The sequence below is a fragment of the Limulus polyphemus genome, unplaced genomic scaffold (assembly GCF_000517525.1).
Source record: "Limulus polyphemus unplaced genomic scaffold, Limulus_polyphemus-2.1.2 Scaffold576, whole genome shotgun sequence".
Classification (NCBI taxonomy): Eukaryota; Metazoa; Arthropoda; class Merostomata; order Xiphosura; family Limulidae; genus Limulus; species Limulus polyphemus.
In genome coordinates, this window is record NW_013666186.1 from 48,643 (window position 1) to 66,718 (window position 18,076).

At 37.5% G+C, this 18,076-nt stretch overlaps 1 protein-coding gene across 1 annotated transcript in view; it reads left to right on the forward strand.

The window, feature by feature from the left end:
- LOC106459216 (protein LCHN-like) overlaps positions 1 to 18,076 on the forward strand; it is a 64,713-nt gene that overhangs the window by 39,818 nt on the left and 6,819 nt on the right. The window contains exons 6-7 of the mRNA XM_013918821.2: positions 3,288 to 3,413; positions 10,343 to 10,493. Coding sequence (XP_013774275.1) covers positions 3,288 to 3,413; positions 10,343 to 10,493 — 277 coding nt within the window. The remainder of the gene's footprint in view (positions 1 to 3,287; positions 3,414 to 10,342; positions 10,494 to 18,076) is intronic.

Sequence of the window (18,076 nt, forward strand, 5' to 3'; positions counted from 1 at the left end):
GTTTTACTTCTATATGTCATAGTTTAACCATGATGAATGGGATAAATCCTAGGGCTTCACTGTTTTACTTTTATATGTCATTGTTTAACCATGATGAATGGGATAAATCATGAGACTTCACTGTTTTACTTCTATATGTTATTGTTTAGCCATAATAAATGGGTTAAATCCTGGTGCTTCACTGTTTTACTTCTATATGTCATGGTTTAGCCATGATGAATGGGATAAATCCTGGTGCTTCACTGTTTTATTTCTATATGTCATTGTTTAGCCTTGATAAACTTGGAAAAAAAAAATATCAACAATGGTTTCACTTGTACAGGAGATTTTTCCTCCCTATCATAACAGAAAAATTACAGCAGTAAATATCTTAGTGTCCCCATTATTTATACCAAATAAGTTTTGAGTATTGGATGCCTGTAAATGGTATGCATATCAAGAATAATAAATAACGTAACTGAAAGCTGTAAGACTAAAAATGTACCATGGACTATTTTCAAATTCTCCTACAAGATGAATGAATTTGTCACAAAACAAAAGATTATAGATATATACATACACATGTGGTCTTAAAAGTTTGTTGAGCATACATACAGTCACATTTTAGAATGAAGATGAAACTTTATTCAGAAATGATTTTGAAACCACCAGACTGAAAACAATTACCAAACATAAATTCTTTTTCTAAATATCTCAAAACAATTGCCTTAGATATATATATATAAATTATTATAGTATTAAAAATGCAATAAAATTAATTTTATCTTTGAATATTACTAAAATTGTGTATTTTGACAAATAAGAAGCTTGAGACCCAGTCCGTTACTGGAGGGATACAGGGTGGCCTTGTAGTAGATTTCTGGATTTTGGAGTTAGCAAGCTGAGTTCATATGATACCACAAAATATTCTCACTTTAAGCTTCAGGTGCATTATAAAAGTAACAATCAATTTGTTAGTATGGGTGGTAGGGTGTTCTGACTGGCTATCTTCCATATGATCAGTACTTCAAAATTAGAAATGGTGGCATAAATGCAAATACTGTTTTTGCATTTTTCATACATCATTGAGGCTGGTTTCAAGGAATTTTGCCACTCACCAATAATTCTAGGCAAGAACATACCACAGAACAAGACCACTTTTCATACAGTGGGGAACTACAACTGGGGTATGATATTTGTACTGTTGGGATATTCAATGCAATTAGCGTCGATAATCGCCTAATCGGTATTTCAATTTTCATTTGATACTCGGCAGTTTGGCACGTGCTTACTGTCAGGTTGGATGTGTCACCGAAAGCCGAAGTACCGTATCTTAGGCCTCGGGAGCAAAATAGTTGTTTCTTCATTTTTCGTTCTATTTTTTCACCCCTTACGATGTCTAAAGAAAAGAAACAGTCATACACAGCTAAAGTTAAACTAACTGTGATTAATTATGCGAAAGAGCATGGAACAGAGCTGCCGAAAGATATTTTGGTCCTCCACCAACAGAAAAAAAATGATTCGTTTCTTTGGCGAACAAGAAGAATTGAAAATGATAAACGCAATTTCCAAGGGAAAAAAATGTTAAGAACTCGCAAATAAACTGTACGAATGAGTTGTGGATCAGAGAAGGCAAGGACAATCCGTTTCTACAAATATGATAATTTTTAAAGCAAAGAGGATTGCATGTGATAATATTTTAGATGATTTTACTGGTCATACATCTTGGTGTTATCGGTTCATGAAATGCAAAGACCTAGTTATGAGAACTAAAACGAAAATCGCTCAAATAATGCCCGATGAGTTTGAGATGAAAATGTGTGCTTTTCACAAGTATATTATACAGTTAAGAAAAAAACTCAATTTGAATTGTCTCAAATAGCAAACATGGATGAAACACCTTTAACATTTGATATTTCAAGCAACAGAACAACTGATATAAAAGGTACTAAAAGTATTACTGTTGAGACTACTGGACACGAAAAAACGCATTATACAGTGGTGCTAGCATGTTGTGCAGATGGAACAAAATTATCACCAATGTTAATTTTTAAAAGAAAAACAATGCTCAAAGACAATTTACCCAGCGGTGTCTACGTTCACGTACATGAAAAAGGATGGATGGATGAAGACGGAACACTACTTTGGTTTGAAAAAATTTGGTCGAAACGTCCAGGAGGCTTATTAAAAAAACCTTCTCTCCTCGTCTGGGATTCCTTTAGAGCTCATAAAACGAAAAAATAAAGGAAAAAGCTAATGAGCTAAAAACACAGCTGGCTGTTATACCCAGCGATTTAACAAGTCAACTACAACCTCTCGATGTTTCTATTAACAAACCCTTTAAGACTTTAATGAGAGAGGAATGGAATAACTGGATGCAGGAGGAAGATTTTGCTACGACCCCTACAGGATGAAGGAAGAGACCTACACTTGCTCAGGTCTGCGTGTGGGTGAAGAATTTTTGGGAAAAAGTAAAAAGTGATATAATGATTATGTCATTTAAGAAATGTGGTATCAGTAACGCAGTGGATGGGACCGAGGATGACATTTTCTTTGACCATAATATTGGATCCAATGATTCCTTTCCAAGCGACAGTGAAAGCAATGAAGATTTTGTAGGTTTTGATGTTTTGAGTTTTTTTGTGTTTAGAACAATATATATACTAATTTTTAAAGTATCAAATTGAATTTTTTTTTCAATAAAAATATTTCAAATGCGACTGTAGTTTTTTTCCCCCCAAAACTTTGTCTACAAAATAAGGGTGCATCTTATATTCCAAAAAATATGGTAAATATTCTTTCTTTGAAAACTCATGCAAAAATTTTATGAAAGATTAAAAACATTCAATGGCTTGTGAAATGAAACTATTCTGAAAGTTAGAACCAACTAGATAAATGTAATTCACAAGTTTTACATCATTGTAGGTATTCTGTTAAGTTGTGATTAAAAAGAGATGAGTACATGCACTTAGACAAATTAACATATTAATGTTGTACAATAAATATGAACAATTTGTTATTAAGTACTAATTTTTTATCAAAGATATGTGATATGTTTTTGAATGAAACTTATTAACTCTTGGGCTTGCCTGTTATCTTTATGTAAAACTGTGAGACATATTTTAGAGCTTGTATAATCGTATTATTTCATAAAATTTGTTTCAAGAATCACTAATTATTTATATGTATTGAGTTGAATAAGGTAGCATAAAACAAAGAATTAAGAGATTTATTGTTCAGTTCACAGCTGAGTATGTATGAATATTTTAACCCTTGTTAAATTAGATGCTTTTTTCTTTGTATTGTAGTGTATTGTACTTCTTGCCTTGTAAGACACTCAGTTGCTGACATTGACTTGCGAGTGACTCAGCCACTTTTCTATGTGAGTCTCTCTGACATTGCCTTGTTGGAAGACACAAAAGTATTCATAGCATGTATGTAATGGTGATTATGTCTTCTTGAAATGTGGTTGAATATTATGCATAAAGATAGTTATATGGCAAAAACAAATCTTCTGGTGAGACAGAAGAAACTTAAAATATACAAATGCACAAGTATAGGTGTCATTGCATTGGTGCAATAATATTTGTAACAATATGTGATATAGCAGTATAAAAATAAGAGAGCAGCTAGAAAACCAATAGATGTAGCTTACTTTCGGTCATGGTATTTAGATGTTGGATAATTATCTCAATTTGTGCTAAGATGTATGGTTATATTTGCATTTGAGGCTATTAACTATCTGCCGTTTGGTTGTCATTACACATGCTTTGGCAGGAGAGAGATAGCTAATGAATATTGACAATAATATAAATATTCATGAAGGCTGTATATAGAAGCTGAACTGTCAAAAATGTGCTTTGACAAGTAAAAAACTTGGTAAAATTTTTAACAGTTTAATGTTTGTTGAAAGTTTCCACAATTTCCAATACACTACTTCCCTCCACTCACAAGATTAGCCTGTTCTTGTTGCCTTCTGTATGTGAACATTTTAATTACGCATTCCACAAGCCTTTTGCATCCCCCTCTTGGAACCAACTGATTCCAACGTGTGTTTCATGCAAATCATCATGCTTCACCTATCCACCAATAGGAACATAGTACACTCACATGATGCATGTGCCTCCCTCTATGCACCTCTGCCAAACTATCACTTCTTGTTTGGCAGCACTTGCACTCAGACATCTTTCTTTTTTCATCTTGGTTTTGTTTGGGATTGTATTTTCTTGAAATGGTTTAATTTAATATACTCAGTTTTTTTTACATTATTTCAATTCACTTACCCTTATTTTAGTCACATTTCTTACTTCAAATTCTTTTGTTGACTATATCATCATGAATTTCAAAGTTAATGTCACCACTTTGGGTTTTACACAATTGACAGGTGCTATAACACAGGTTTCAGGTGCTGCCGACCTAACAGGAGATGTGCAGTGAGATTGAATGCTATATGGGTCAATCTTTATCTACAGACATTTCCCCTCTTCCTCCTGAACCTATGGAACCTGGTCAGGTTGATAAGGACTTTGATCGCCTGTGTCCATCTACTGGTTTTGCCGTGACTTCCCATACCCTCCCTGATGATTCTGTTTGGCCGTCTACAGTTTTTGGACTTTATTCATGAGGTATGTGATGTTTATCCATTGCTCCTATATTTTATGACCTGTGTCATTTGCTATTATATGAACATACTTCCCAACCCTATTTGGTGTACCCCCCCCCCTGGTCCCCTAAGATTCGAATTCATGCTGAGAAATTTGCCTCACAGTTGGGCAATGGTGTTAGTATGCCTCATCCCCCACGGGCTTCAGATCAGTCGGCCCTTGTATTTCATAGGGCGAACTGTCCATATCTCAACCAACAGCTGTTGGGTTCAGTTTTGCCCATTTGTGGGAGCGGGCCCCGAATCTCCCGTTAGTCTCACCCATGCCCAATTTTTTCCACCTCCCTCACGACCCTTTTGCGGTACCTATCCATGAGCCATCTCATGTCTGAGGCTCTTCACAGAAATACCCGAGGGGTTTTCTGGGGACACCGTCTCCCTCCTTATCTCTTTCTTGACTCATTTATCTTCTTCTAGGCTCTGGTTTTACAAATGTGGTATCTTTGTTGTTGGGACCTTTTAGGTTGTGATGCTGTTTTATCTTGAACCCATTTACCTGCACTTTATCTCTGAGATTTGTGTATGGCTCCATTGTTATGTTGTTTTGTCTTTGATATGGTCCCGGAATCCTTAGAGTCTTGGGTGGCATCTGCCCAGCAGCAATCTTCTATTTCCCATCTACTTTCCCGTTTATCTCAGTCAGGGCCAAGTGCGGCATCTATTTCAGTTTCCCATCTCTTACCTGTTTCTTCTCCCTATGGTGCCATAGCTCGCCATTTTTCTTGATGATGCACAGTACACTGCCAACAGTTCTAGTGACTACCTAGTGGGAGATCACCTTGTGGCCTTCATTCATTGGTGGTGCCCCTTCATCTTGGATGTTTGGGTTCTTCAGGTTTTGTCAGGGGGATTCGAAATTCCGTTTCTGGTCCAAGGTACCTGTTTCCTTCCCTTCTCCTTGGGATCCAGTAACTTGCCAGTGTCTATCAGAGGTGGTACAGGACCTCCTCACCCAACAGGCTATAGAACCTGTTCCATCACCAGGATTGTACTCCCGTCTGTTTGTTGTTCCCAAAAAGACCAGGGATGGGAGGCCTGTTATCAATCTGTCCTGCTTCAATTATTTTGTTCACCTCCCACATTTCACCATGGAGTTCTACCTCAATCTTTAGTGGTTTTTTTATCCGGGTCTTTAGATGACCAAGATGGACATCTCCAATGCCTATCTGTGTATTCCTATCTCAGAATGGTCTCTCCTTATCTTTAGATCGTCCATCAAAGGTTGGTATACCAATTTTGCACCCTACCCTTTGGGCTGGCTTCAGCTCCAGACATTTCCTGTCAGGTAGTATGAGCTTTTGCTCTTCATCTTCTTGCTCTGGGGCTGCATTTCCATTTTTACATGGATGACTGGCTGCTTCTGGCTCATTCTGAACAGGAGTCAGTCTGTCATACTCGTCAGCTCCTTTTTGAAGCTCCTCAGATAGGTTGGTTGATCAAATTGGAGAAGTCCTATCCAATACTTAGTCCATTAGGGTGTCTTTTTCAACACTCACCTCAGTCGGGCCCAACCTTCTCTTTACAGACTCCATTCTATGGAATTGTCAGTTTGCCACACCCTGTCTGCTTCCTCACTTTCTGCACATGAGGTTCTGTCAAATTTGGGGATGAGGTTTTCTATGACATCACTAATCCCCCTTGGCTGTGCACACATGCACTCCATTCAGTGGAATTTGCACAATCAAAGGAATCTTGCTTGGGATCCCTTGGATGCTCCCATCACCCTTCCTCTTTCCCTTGTAGATGATCTTTGGGGGTTGGACAAGACTCGCACATCAGTGGGTGTCCCACTTCCTCCTCCTTGTCCAGACTTACATCTGTTTATGGATGCATCCCTTCAAGGTTGGGGTGCATGGGTCGAGCACCAGGAGGCTTCGAGTCATTGATCTTTAGATAAACAAGCTTTACATATCAATGTCCTAGAGCTCCAAACTGTTCATTGGGCTTTGGATCACTTTCCTCTCATTGCCAAACATTGTCTGGTAATGATCAATTCCCACAATTCCATGGTGGTGGCCTACATCAATCACCGAGGCGACACCCAGTCCAGATTCCTCTGTTTTTGCACATTGGATCTCCTATATTAGGCCCATGCACAACACTTTTACATCACGGGTGCTTTCAACCTCATAGCTGATTATCTTTCTCACCCCAACAAGGTTTACCCAATGAAGTGGTCCCTTCATCCTCTAGTTTTCAAGTGGTCTTGCAGTCTGTGGGGTATTCCTCACATCAATGCTTTCACCACCAATCTCAATCACCAGTTACACCTATTTTGGTCCCCAGTTCCTCATCCTCAGGCTTTAGTCATGATTGGGCACAAAAATTCCTATATGTTTATTTTCCTATCCGATTACTTCATTTGGTAGTTTCCCTGATCCATGCCACTCCATGCTAGGTCCTTCTGATTGCTCCCTACTGGCCAGCTCAACCATGGTTTCCTTATTTACTCCACCTACAATTATTCCTTCCATTACCACTTCCTTATTACCTGACCTCCTTCGTCAACCCCAGTCACTGGTTCTACATCCTGCACTTCATGTCCTCTGTCTTCACGTCTGGCTTTTGTCTGGTCCTTGGCTAGGAGATCTGGTTTCTCCCATCATGTAGCTTCTCATTGGTGGAATCTATCTGTCCTTCCTCTATGGAAGTGTATTAGCAAAAGTGGAAGGTCTTTCACACATGGGCCCAGACTGGGGAATTTCTGGCTGCTTGCCCTATTGTTGCTGGTTTCTCCAAGTTTCTCATGTGGCTTTTCAACCAGGGGTATTTGGTCTCCTTGATTTCGCCTTTCCCATTAACACAGGATTTTTCTCTCTCCCATCCTTACCATGTAAATCCGTTCTTTCAGGAATCGTCAACCCTCTTACCAACCCTGCCCTTCCAGTTGGCTTATTCCTCCTTGTCCCCTTCCCAGCGTACTTTGTACTGTGTTACTTCTAATCAAATACAACACCTCACCTTTTCCCTCTCTTCTCATCTTCGTTGACCTCTGGAGGAAATCCTACAATTCACACAATCCTAACACATTCATCACCCATTATTTACATCATATCATGGTTTCGGCTTTCTCTGGTTTTTGCCTTCCACCTGTAGCGATACTCCAATCTTCATACCATCATTACTTGGATCCCACTCTGTAGAAAGTGGTACCTGGCCAGGTATTCTTTAACTCTCAAGCTGCACTGTACAACATGTTGAATAGTACTTTCTTTCCATGGCTCTGCACACTCACCTTTGGGATGGGGTGTTTCACAAGATCGCTTGTAGGTAAAAAAACCTTGTGATAGTTACTTTATAAATTGGCCTCTCCTGGACCGTACCACCCATGGATAAAGTAGAAGGGGATAACTGCTCATCCCTTGCCTTTCCTTGACTGAATAAATCAGTATGGTATGCTTTTCAAAATAGGGTTTCATGATCACCCATTGCACTTCCTCTGGGCTCTCCAATGTGTTCTCACCCTCCTTTCTTGTAGTGGAGTATGGGAGTCCTTACCAGTTCCAAGCTGCTTGGGTGGTTGACCATGGAAGTACCCTGCTGGATGGGTTCCACATAAGATGGCTATAACCATTCAGTTCAGAGTAGGGTGGTTTTCTGCCAGTGTAGATAACGTAATATCCTCCAAGTTGTGATTAATCATACAACGGAGTGAGATGTCAAAATTCAGTTCACTCCCTTTGATTGAGAGCCATCATCCTACCCTCGTATGGATGTCAATACCCTGCAAGCTGGTTTTGGATTTCAAGTGAACCAATCAACATAAGTCCTCACACAGGTTTCAGATATTCTATCTTCCTCCTACAATTTCTTCTTCTGTGTTGTGCGTCACAGTTGAGATACATGGGACTATTCTAGTTCTATCCTTTGCTCTTCCTCATTCTCTCATGTTACATGGATGTTATTGCCCTATGGATGGTCCCAACCTGTTTCACGGTCACAGGAGTTGATTGCATACAATAGACTTCCTTTCAATACCAGATGTCACATTCTTGGATTAATAGATCAGAGCTCATCCTGTGTAATACCCTGGAATCAGAGTAGTTCTGAATTCCCCAGTTCTTAGGTTTGAGGTGAAGACGGTATGATTCTTATCCAACCCTCACACAGATGTGGGATGCATCCTCATTTACCCACTTTATTATTGTGGGATTGAGTTACTATATCTTTCTCTGGTTAGGATCACTTTCCTACTGTTTCCTCTCTCAGTGGAATATGGGTGAAGAGTATATCTGGATCAGAAGTGGTGCGGTTCCCCTCTCCTGGTCTTCAGATCTGACTCTCTCATCTACAGGGGGGTATCCTTCAGATGTTTTGTGGGGTTACATATGTTCTTCCCTCACAGTGGTCCATCCTAATCAGTGTGGGATTCCAGCTAATCTTGTGAGAGGAAAGAAGTACTGTATTGGAAGTTATAATTTTCCTATACTAAAAATGTATTTCCAAAAGGTACTTTCCTTCACTCACACTTCCCACTCGCTTCCAGTGCTTCAGTCATCTGCCAAACTTTGAAGTGATAGTTTGGTAGAGGCGCATAGAGGGAGTCACATGCATCACGTGAGTGTACTATGTTCCTATTGGTGGATAGGAGACACGTGATGATTTGCATGAGAGACACGTTGGAATCATTTGATTCCAATAGGGGGGGGAGTGCAGAAGGCTTGTGGCATGTGTAATTTAAAGTTTCCACTTAGAGGGCAGCAATAAACGAGAATAGCTAATTTTGTGAGAAAGGGAAGTACCTATCAGAAATACATTTTCAGTATAGGAAAATTATAACTTCCTTATTGTGGGTTTCATAATTCATTCTGTATATTGGATAGATATACAATTACAATTGGGTTTGATATTTTTGTGATTTCATTGGTAATAAAGTAAAATAAAATTCAATGTAATATTTATTGCAAGTTTTCATAATTTATCTCAGTAGGAATTTTGATTGAGTTGGTACATGTTAAATAGATGAGAAATGATTGGTTTGTAATGTAGTCTGTATGAACGTTATCAAATTCCTTAAACTCAAAAATAATTTCAAGGATGTACTCGTTGCACATGGGCACCCATATTCTATTACATTTCTTACAAAACTACTCAAATTTTTAAAAGTTGTGTCTAGAGGACTGGGAGCATTAGTAGGCTATTCCTACATTTTTCCTAGTTTCAAAAATAACTATTTATTCTTTGTTTCAGACTAGAGCTTTTAGTAGTCAAATAGTTTTATGTTTTTCAGACTTGCATTATTTAGTGTTAAGATGTGTATGATCAGGAATGATAAGCTTACAGTATCAACCTGTTTTGTGTCTACTAAGAATGTTAACATTAATACTTCTCAGTATATAGTATGTTGGGCTTACACAATCCTTTATTAAGGTACACTATGCTGCATACTAATACTTTATGGAACTTTCTTCAGACATTCATTAATCATCTCTATGAAGCATTTTATTCAGATTAGTGTATAGTCTTAACATGATTCAGTTATCAGAATATATAGAATACCTTAGTTGAATCTGAAGAGTGTTTGTGTAGAAATTGTGCTTCATACTTAAACTACATGAATCTTAGAAACGTTTTTAGTTACTAAAATTAAGTTTAAGCTGAATAGCTTACCTATAAACTTGTTATTTTGAAAGAAACAATATGGTGTGCAAGAAATTAAGCAAAAATCAGCAATAATCACATGGAATCATGTATTGTCAGGTACAACAGAGAAGATTTTTGAGACAAAAAAAAGTCTATATGATCTTTACATAGACAACCAGAACATGAAAGTGGACACACCTTTTTACCAGAAATTATTAACTCTTAGTTCTGCAGACAGAATCAAGTTTAATCACCTGAGACAACTGAGGTAAGAGTAAGAAACTTCTAATACTGAATATAATGCAACTCTAAGAATTGACTTGATTTGCAGTTTGATGTTAAAGATACTCGAGGTTTTTGAGAGATTGTTTTTGGATCAAAAGTGTTCTCTGCTATTCAAAAACATAAAATGGGAATTTTTTTACATGTAAGATAAATACTACATATCTTACTCTCCTACAGTATACATTTCATAGCTACAAAATTCTTAAATGTTTCTAAGTTCTAATTTTGGAAGATTAAATTCAGTTGAGATTATTTGCAAAATATCAACCTAAGTTGTTAATTTTTGTAGTTTGACCAGTCAAGGAACTTATCCACTGTTTCATGGGATATTTACATTGTGTCATTCTTGACCTTGTGTTTGGTGAGTACCCTGCAACTGTTACATGGAGTAAAGTACTTCCACATTTCAAAGCCTATCTTCTGATTAGTCACCTGCAAAGAGTGTGTATATTGTAGATGTAGTTTCGCTACTTTTAAAACTGACTGATCTCTGAAATCTGGAAATCTCCTCTTTGTTCTGTACCCTCTTTATGCAACTGGTCATTCGAGCTAATTTTTTTTCATTCATTAGTTTCACTAAAAAATATCTTGCTTTGTAACTTCAACATTCTGAAATAGTCCTACCACTAGGCAATAATGTTATTGTGTGCATACGTCAGCCTTCTTTCTGTTTTTATTTGTTCTATTTTATTCCACTTGTTACAAATCACTGCATCTCATTAAATCCACAAGATTCTGTTTTCTACAAGCTAGGTAATTGTGTGCAGGTATGACATTGCATTATCAAAGAGACAAAAAGAAAGGTGCTGGTGAACAGGATCTAATTATTGCATCTTCAGTCCCTTTCAGTTATTTTTCTTCTTGCTATCTTGTACTCTTACCTTATAAGTGTGGTGTTTGCTCATTATACCAAGACCATGTAATTTATGAGACATTACTTTATTTTTGCACACAGAAAAGTTTGATCTCTCACACATCTGCCTATAAGATTTTCATGCGACCAGCCTTGAGCCAACTGCCACCTAAAAATCACGTATTTAACGTGTACTGCGCTAGTGCATGACATCATTATGTAACGAAAACCCTCCACCAATAGAAGAGCAACACAACGTTCTTGAGCAATAACTCTCCTCGAGTATTTGGGCTCAAAATAACTTCATTCATATCCTTACCAGATGTGTTTTTAAACTTATTATTTAATTATGTGATATTTGCAAGAGTTAATGAAACTTAAATTTTGTTCAAGTTTAACTGGTTTATTTAATATCACTATAAAAGAAAAAAATCTTTTCCTGCTTACCCATTATGAATTCTCAAGTGATGGTAACTTTACTTCATCCTGTGATTATGATGATGTTACAAACATAGACCTCATGCACACTAGGCCTCCTCCTCCATCCATTCATCTAATGTTCCTTCTAAGTTGAACATGACCAGGACAATAATGATTTTGACCAGCTGTTCCTCTCACTAGGGTTTGCTCTAAGTACTGCTTTGTCTGTGGAAGAAATTCCTCAACCTTCTGATCTCTTTATTGACATGATTTTGCAGGTATTTTCCTTCTCTTTCTTCAATGTCTTTCTATTCCTTCTGTTCTTTACTACACAAAACTCATTCTCAAGATTACTTTGTCTTCTACCCTCTTTCACCTGATGTTTGAGTTCAAGCTGACTTGTTTCTTGAACAATTGCCCACCCACACTCATATGCCTCAGTCTCCTTGACTCCCTTGTCTTAGCTTACAGCTATTCTTCATTTCATTTTCTTGGTTCCCAATCTTTGGAATCTCTTTTACGTACTTAGGGGGTGGACACCTTTACTTCTATTTCACTTTGTAGTGCCCAATTTTCACACCTCCATCTTTCTTACTACCCTCCTACATTACCTCTCATCCTTTCACCTTATTTCTGAGGAAATTTGTTGTGCCCTAGAAGGATTTTCTGAAGAGGTTCTCTCCTTTTTACAATTTAGCCTGTACTACTACTTCTGCTCTATCCCTTCTTACTTGGTTCCTATCTTGTTGGGTCAGGATGCTCTTCTAACTAAGGTCTTTCAGCTTCACTCTTATCTCTGTGATCTTTGCCTGGAAGTCTTTAGAGGTTTTCCTGACTCCCTGGAGACTTGAGCTGATGCAACCCAACAGTAGTTCTCATTGTCTTTCTATTTCTGTACCTAGGCCTGCTTATTCCATGTCTTCACTCATTTCATCAGAGACTATTTTGTTAAGTCTGACCCAGTGGGTGCTCATCTGCCTCACACGTTCAGCCTTTGGTTTCAGTTTTTGGCTGACAGATGGGTTCTTCAAGTTCTTACCCATGGGTTACCTCCACTTCTCTTCAGAATTGAGTCTTCCAGTTGTGTGCTCTTCCTTTTGGTATTGTGTCTGCTCCTTACATCTTCAATTGAGTCATGAGAGCATTCACCCATCATATTTGATTGGGGCCGAGGTTCAATTATTATGTGGATGATTGGCTTTTACTTGACCCTTCTTGGGAGGACTCATTTTCTCACACCTACGTTCTTCTGCTGGAGTTTGCTTAGTTGAGCTAGCTAGTCAAGCATTCCAAATCTTTTTCTCATGCATACCCAATATTTGATACATCTAGCTGTGTTCTTCAACTCTCAGTCTCAATTGGACTCAACTTTCACCTGTAAGAAATGGAACATCTGGTCACCAAGATTTGCATTTCTAATTTAAACTCTGTGCATGAGATTCTTTCACCTTCAACGATCTTGGCTTCCCTAGAACCACTTAATTTCTTTAGGCCATGCATCTCCTCCAATGGATATTAAAGAATCATTGGAACTTTTCTTAGGATGCATTGTTCTTGAATTTGACCCTGCCTTCTCTTCTTCTCAAGGACTTGTCTTGGTGGCTTGACCATGCTAATACAACAGTGGGCATCCCATTGCTGCTCCCTGACATGATTTCCATCTTTTCACTGATGCTTCCCTGTTGGGTTGGAGCACATCTCTGAAAGATGACATGACTTCATAGTTTCAGTAATACAGTCCTGAAGATGGTAACTAATAATAAATATATGACCTTTCATTGTGCCAAAAAATGTTGTTTTTGTACTCTTAATAAGGTCTAAAGAAGTTTAAAATATTTCCTTAGCTAATTAGGGCAATAGTATGATGATCACAAACTAAGAAATTCCTATTGTGTGTAATGAAAAAAAGAAGCTGGTTAGTGGAGAATCTTCTCTTTATATTGGTCAATTAGCAAACAGTCTTGAAAGTCCGCGAGAGAGGGGGAGGGCTTTTTTGGTAGGTTTCATAGATTTATTGATATCTCAGCAAAGCAGGAAGGTAGGAGGTGCAAATTTAAGATTCTTGTTTATAATTATATATATTATTTGTTTTTAATTAGTTGGAACAGTCAGTATCCTACTTTTTGAAAAATTCTAAAGTGGACAAATTAGAGCCTAGAAGTGTCATGTGATACAATAAAATTTATGAAAGATTTTCTTTTTTTTTAAATCAATTTAAAAGCTATATTATACATAAAAACTTGAATACTAAACTATGTATTTTTGCCAAGTTTACTGACATACATTGATAATAGTTGTTTAATAAAACTGAGTGTAACACTGTAAAGGTGGTGACATGCACTTGCGACATAGCTATAGTTAAAAGAAATGACAAGAAATTATCAAAAAGATGCCTATCCATTCTGAATAAGAATTTCAGCAGAGAAGAGAAGAGCCAGGTTGATCTGAGGGTGATAACAGAGGAGGGCATTGTTGAGTGGTGTGTGCTCCCCTGCACTAAAACAGTGTTACAGAGCTTTACTTTCCATTCACCCATAAAGACAACTGTATTATGCCCTGGCTCATCAGGTAGCATTGGTCAGTCTTGATCAGCTGAAGTTGAAGGAAAAGGTAGAAAGTCTCCAAGAAGGTATGGTTAATTGTGCATCCTCTGAGACAAAATGGGGTAGTCTTTAAAGAGAGCCATAGAGATTGGCATTCAGAACTGTTGATGCTAGTCTCTAGATAATGTCTTCTGAGACAGTCAGAGATGAGCTTTAATAGATAGACCAAGTTTGCTAGCCTGCTTCTATCCACCATCATAATCTGCACTGATGTGCCCTCAATAAGTCAGGAGCCCTCTCATTACACAACTCTGAACCTCAAGTTTCAGTGGACTTGCAGTGGAGATGCTGTTGGCATGGCAATGAGTTGCCAAAGCAAGAATTCAACAGTGGCAAAATGTAAGAATTCTGTTCAGTAGGAAAGGGCCAGTGCCTGTTCTAACACCAGCTGTTTAAAATTTCATCAGAATGAAAAATATGATGATAAGTTGTCCTTGCTTTAACCTACAAGGAGTAGTGGCAGAAAAATATCATGGCTCCATCTTTAAGGGTTCAACAAAGAAAGATTTCTGAAACTGTTTCACCAGGTAACCACATTGAATTCCTTGAACCAGAAACAAATAATACAGTGTCTGCTGCTATATTCCACTGAATATCATGTCTGTACAGTGGAGGACATTTTGGACTTGAATGTACAGCCCATCATTGATTTGAAAGATATGGTTATTACTTATGTGAAATCAAGGGAACGTCCAAACCCAATGCCAGTGTAGGTCAATATGTTTTGCTTCGTAATGACAGTTGATGAGGCTAAAGAGGAGATGCTGTGGGAGTCGCATGAGAATTTGGTTTTCAATGATGTCTCTGTTTCTCCTGGAGTTGTGCAGGTGGTTGGTACAGCACCTGCTCTTTCATCAAACCAGGTGCCTCTTCTTCCTAGCCCACTGAAGGTAGAATTAAGTCAGCCAAAGTCAAATGAGCCCCCTCACACCCTACAGACCAACCATTATGCCACCTTGCTGCTAAGACAGGTGTCTACATAAGAATCAAATACAGGACCATGGCCTGAAAAATCTGAAGGATATCTATGGCTAGTGCAGGAAAACAGATAAGTTATCCCAAGGGGTATGTCCTAGAAAGCCCACCCAGCAGGGAAGATCAAATGGGCAGAGTGGCATAAAGGACAAAAAAACTCTATCTCATATCTTTGCTGTGGCAGAGTCTGCTGCAAATCAGACTTCTTTAGTCACATCCTCATCTCGTGAAGGTCTTCTGGGGACCCATTAGCTGGAAGTAAAGCTTCAAACAAGCTTCCTGGAAGAGTAAAACTTGCATGCAGTGGTGAAATGTATGCACAATGGTAAAATGCTGCCTGGGTTTTCACATGCAAAGGATCATCATCTGGAACATTAGAATGGGATACCCAAAAATGTTTACAGTATCTCAGGTTGTAGAGATCAAGAAAATGCTGGCCTAGGTGATAAATTGATATGCAAGTTATCATCGGAAGGACACAAATCAACGGTGGCTCCAGATGTTATACATGTGCTGTTATGAAGTATGCTTACCAGTGCTCCTCTCTGTGAATATGTACATTTTAGTGTCATCATTCCAATTTAAAAGAGTGTTTATTCATATGTATATTATTGTTTTTTATAAAGCATTTATTCTTTACATGTGGTTTAAAAAGGGTTTCATTTTGTTGTCGTGCTTTTAAGTTCAATATATTGTACACTTTTTATGATTTTGCTGTGATCAGTATAGTTGTTTTGTCCATTTAGTAATTTTAGTTCACCTAGTCAGCAGTTAAATGTTACCCTTTGTTATTGTTAGATATACACAACTGTTTAAATGTGAGTGTTATGATTTAGATAGTTTAAGTATAGTGTTAAATTTAGTTATTTTTAGAAGCAATAGTTTATCGCAGGTTTGTTTATATAACTGTGTACGAATCATACATTGTGTATTAGCATCATGTTACTATAAACTTCTAAGTTTTTCTTGTTGTTTAAAATTTCGTAGCGTGTAGAATGTTTAATGACTCTGTCAGCCTATAAATAAGCATCTGCAATGTAGTTTGAATTAAGATATAGATAGATCCATTCGAACTGCTATACAGAAATCTGAAAGACTTCCCATGTACGATAAAGGCAATCTTAATCAATCCCATGATTTTTTTATTACTAAATTAAAAAATCTTGCTCTATCTACATTTTATAATTTTAATAGTAAGAGAGAACCCAACCCTCTAACCCCTGACGAAATCTTAGCCTTAAAAGAATTGTCAATAAATAAAAACATCCATGTTACGTGCCCTGATAAAGGCAATGCCATTGTTATTCTGAACAAGAATGACTACCTTAATAAAATGCATGATATTCTGGACGATTCTACAAAATTTAAAACCTTAAACAATGACCCTTTATCTGTTAGCATCCAAAGTGAGGTAAAAATCCAAAGATACATAAGAGAACTAAAGAACAAAAATATTATATCTGAAAATGTTGCTTCTTCGCTTTATTCCACTGGCTCCCGTCCTGGTATGTTATACGGCCTTCCCAAAATTCATAAAACAGGTTCCCCCCTCCGACCCATTCTTTCCACTATAGGCACACCTGGTTACAAACTTGCTAAATTCCTTGTACCTATACTTCAGCCACTCACTACTAATGAATATACTATCCCGGATTCCTTCCACTTTGAACGTGAATTAAGTCAACTACCCCCCTCAGATAATCTCTTCATGGCGAGCTTTGATGTTACTTCCCTCTTTACAAATATTCCCTTAAATGAAACCATTAACATATGCATATCTGAGCTTTCATGTAATAACATTCCTCTAAATGGCTTTTCTGAGAATCAAATTAAGACCATGCTGGATCTTACCACTAAAAATTCACATTTCCTGTTCAACAACACCTTGCATGAACAAATAGATGGTGTTGTGATGGGCTCTCCACTAGGTCCAACTTTAGCTAATGCATTTCTCTCTCATTACGAACAGAAATGGCTTGACACTTGTCCAGTTAACTTTAGGGCTGTTCTATACAGAAGGTATGTGGATGATACTTTTATTCTTTTTAATAACAGTGATCAAATTTGTAGAATATCTTAACTCACAACATCCTGCCATTAAATTTACATGTGACGTTGAAAATAATAATTTACCTTTTTTAGACATGCTCATTAACCGTAATGCTAATGGATTTTCCACATCAATTTACCGAAAAAAGATGTCCACTGGTCTCCTTACACACTTTGATAGCTTTATCGCGTTTATGTATAAACGAAACCTTGTTACATGCTTACTAAACAGAGCTTACAACCTGTGCTCCACATATCTTAATCTACACTCTGAAATTTCGTTCTTACATGACATCCTGAAACGTAACTGCTATCCACAACACTTATTGGAAAACATTACCAACACCTTCCTAACAAAGAAACTCACAAATCCAATTAAAATACTAAATGTACTTAAATTTACTATATACTCGTGTCTTCCTTATACTGGCAAACAAAGCTTAAATTTAAAAAATCAACTTAAACGCATACTTGGTCGTTACTACCCTCAAGTGGATTTAAGATTAGTTTTTAAATCCACATCACGCATAAAAAATTTCCTCCCTATTAAAGATCTCCTCCCCATTCCTTATTGTTCATGGCTTGTCTATCTTTACACGTGTGGAGACTGTAAGGCCTCCTATATTGGCAAAAACCAAACGCCATTTTAAAGTCAGAGCCTATGAA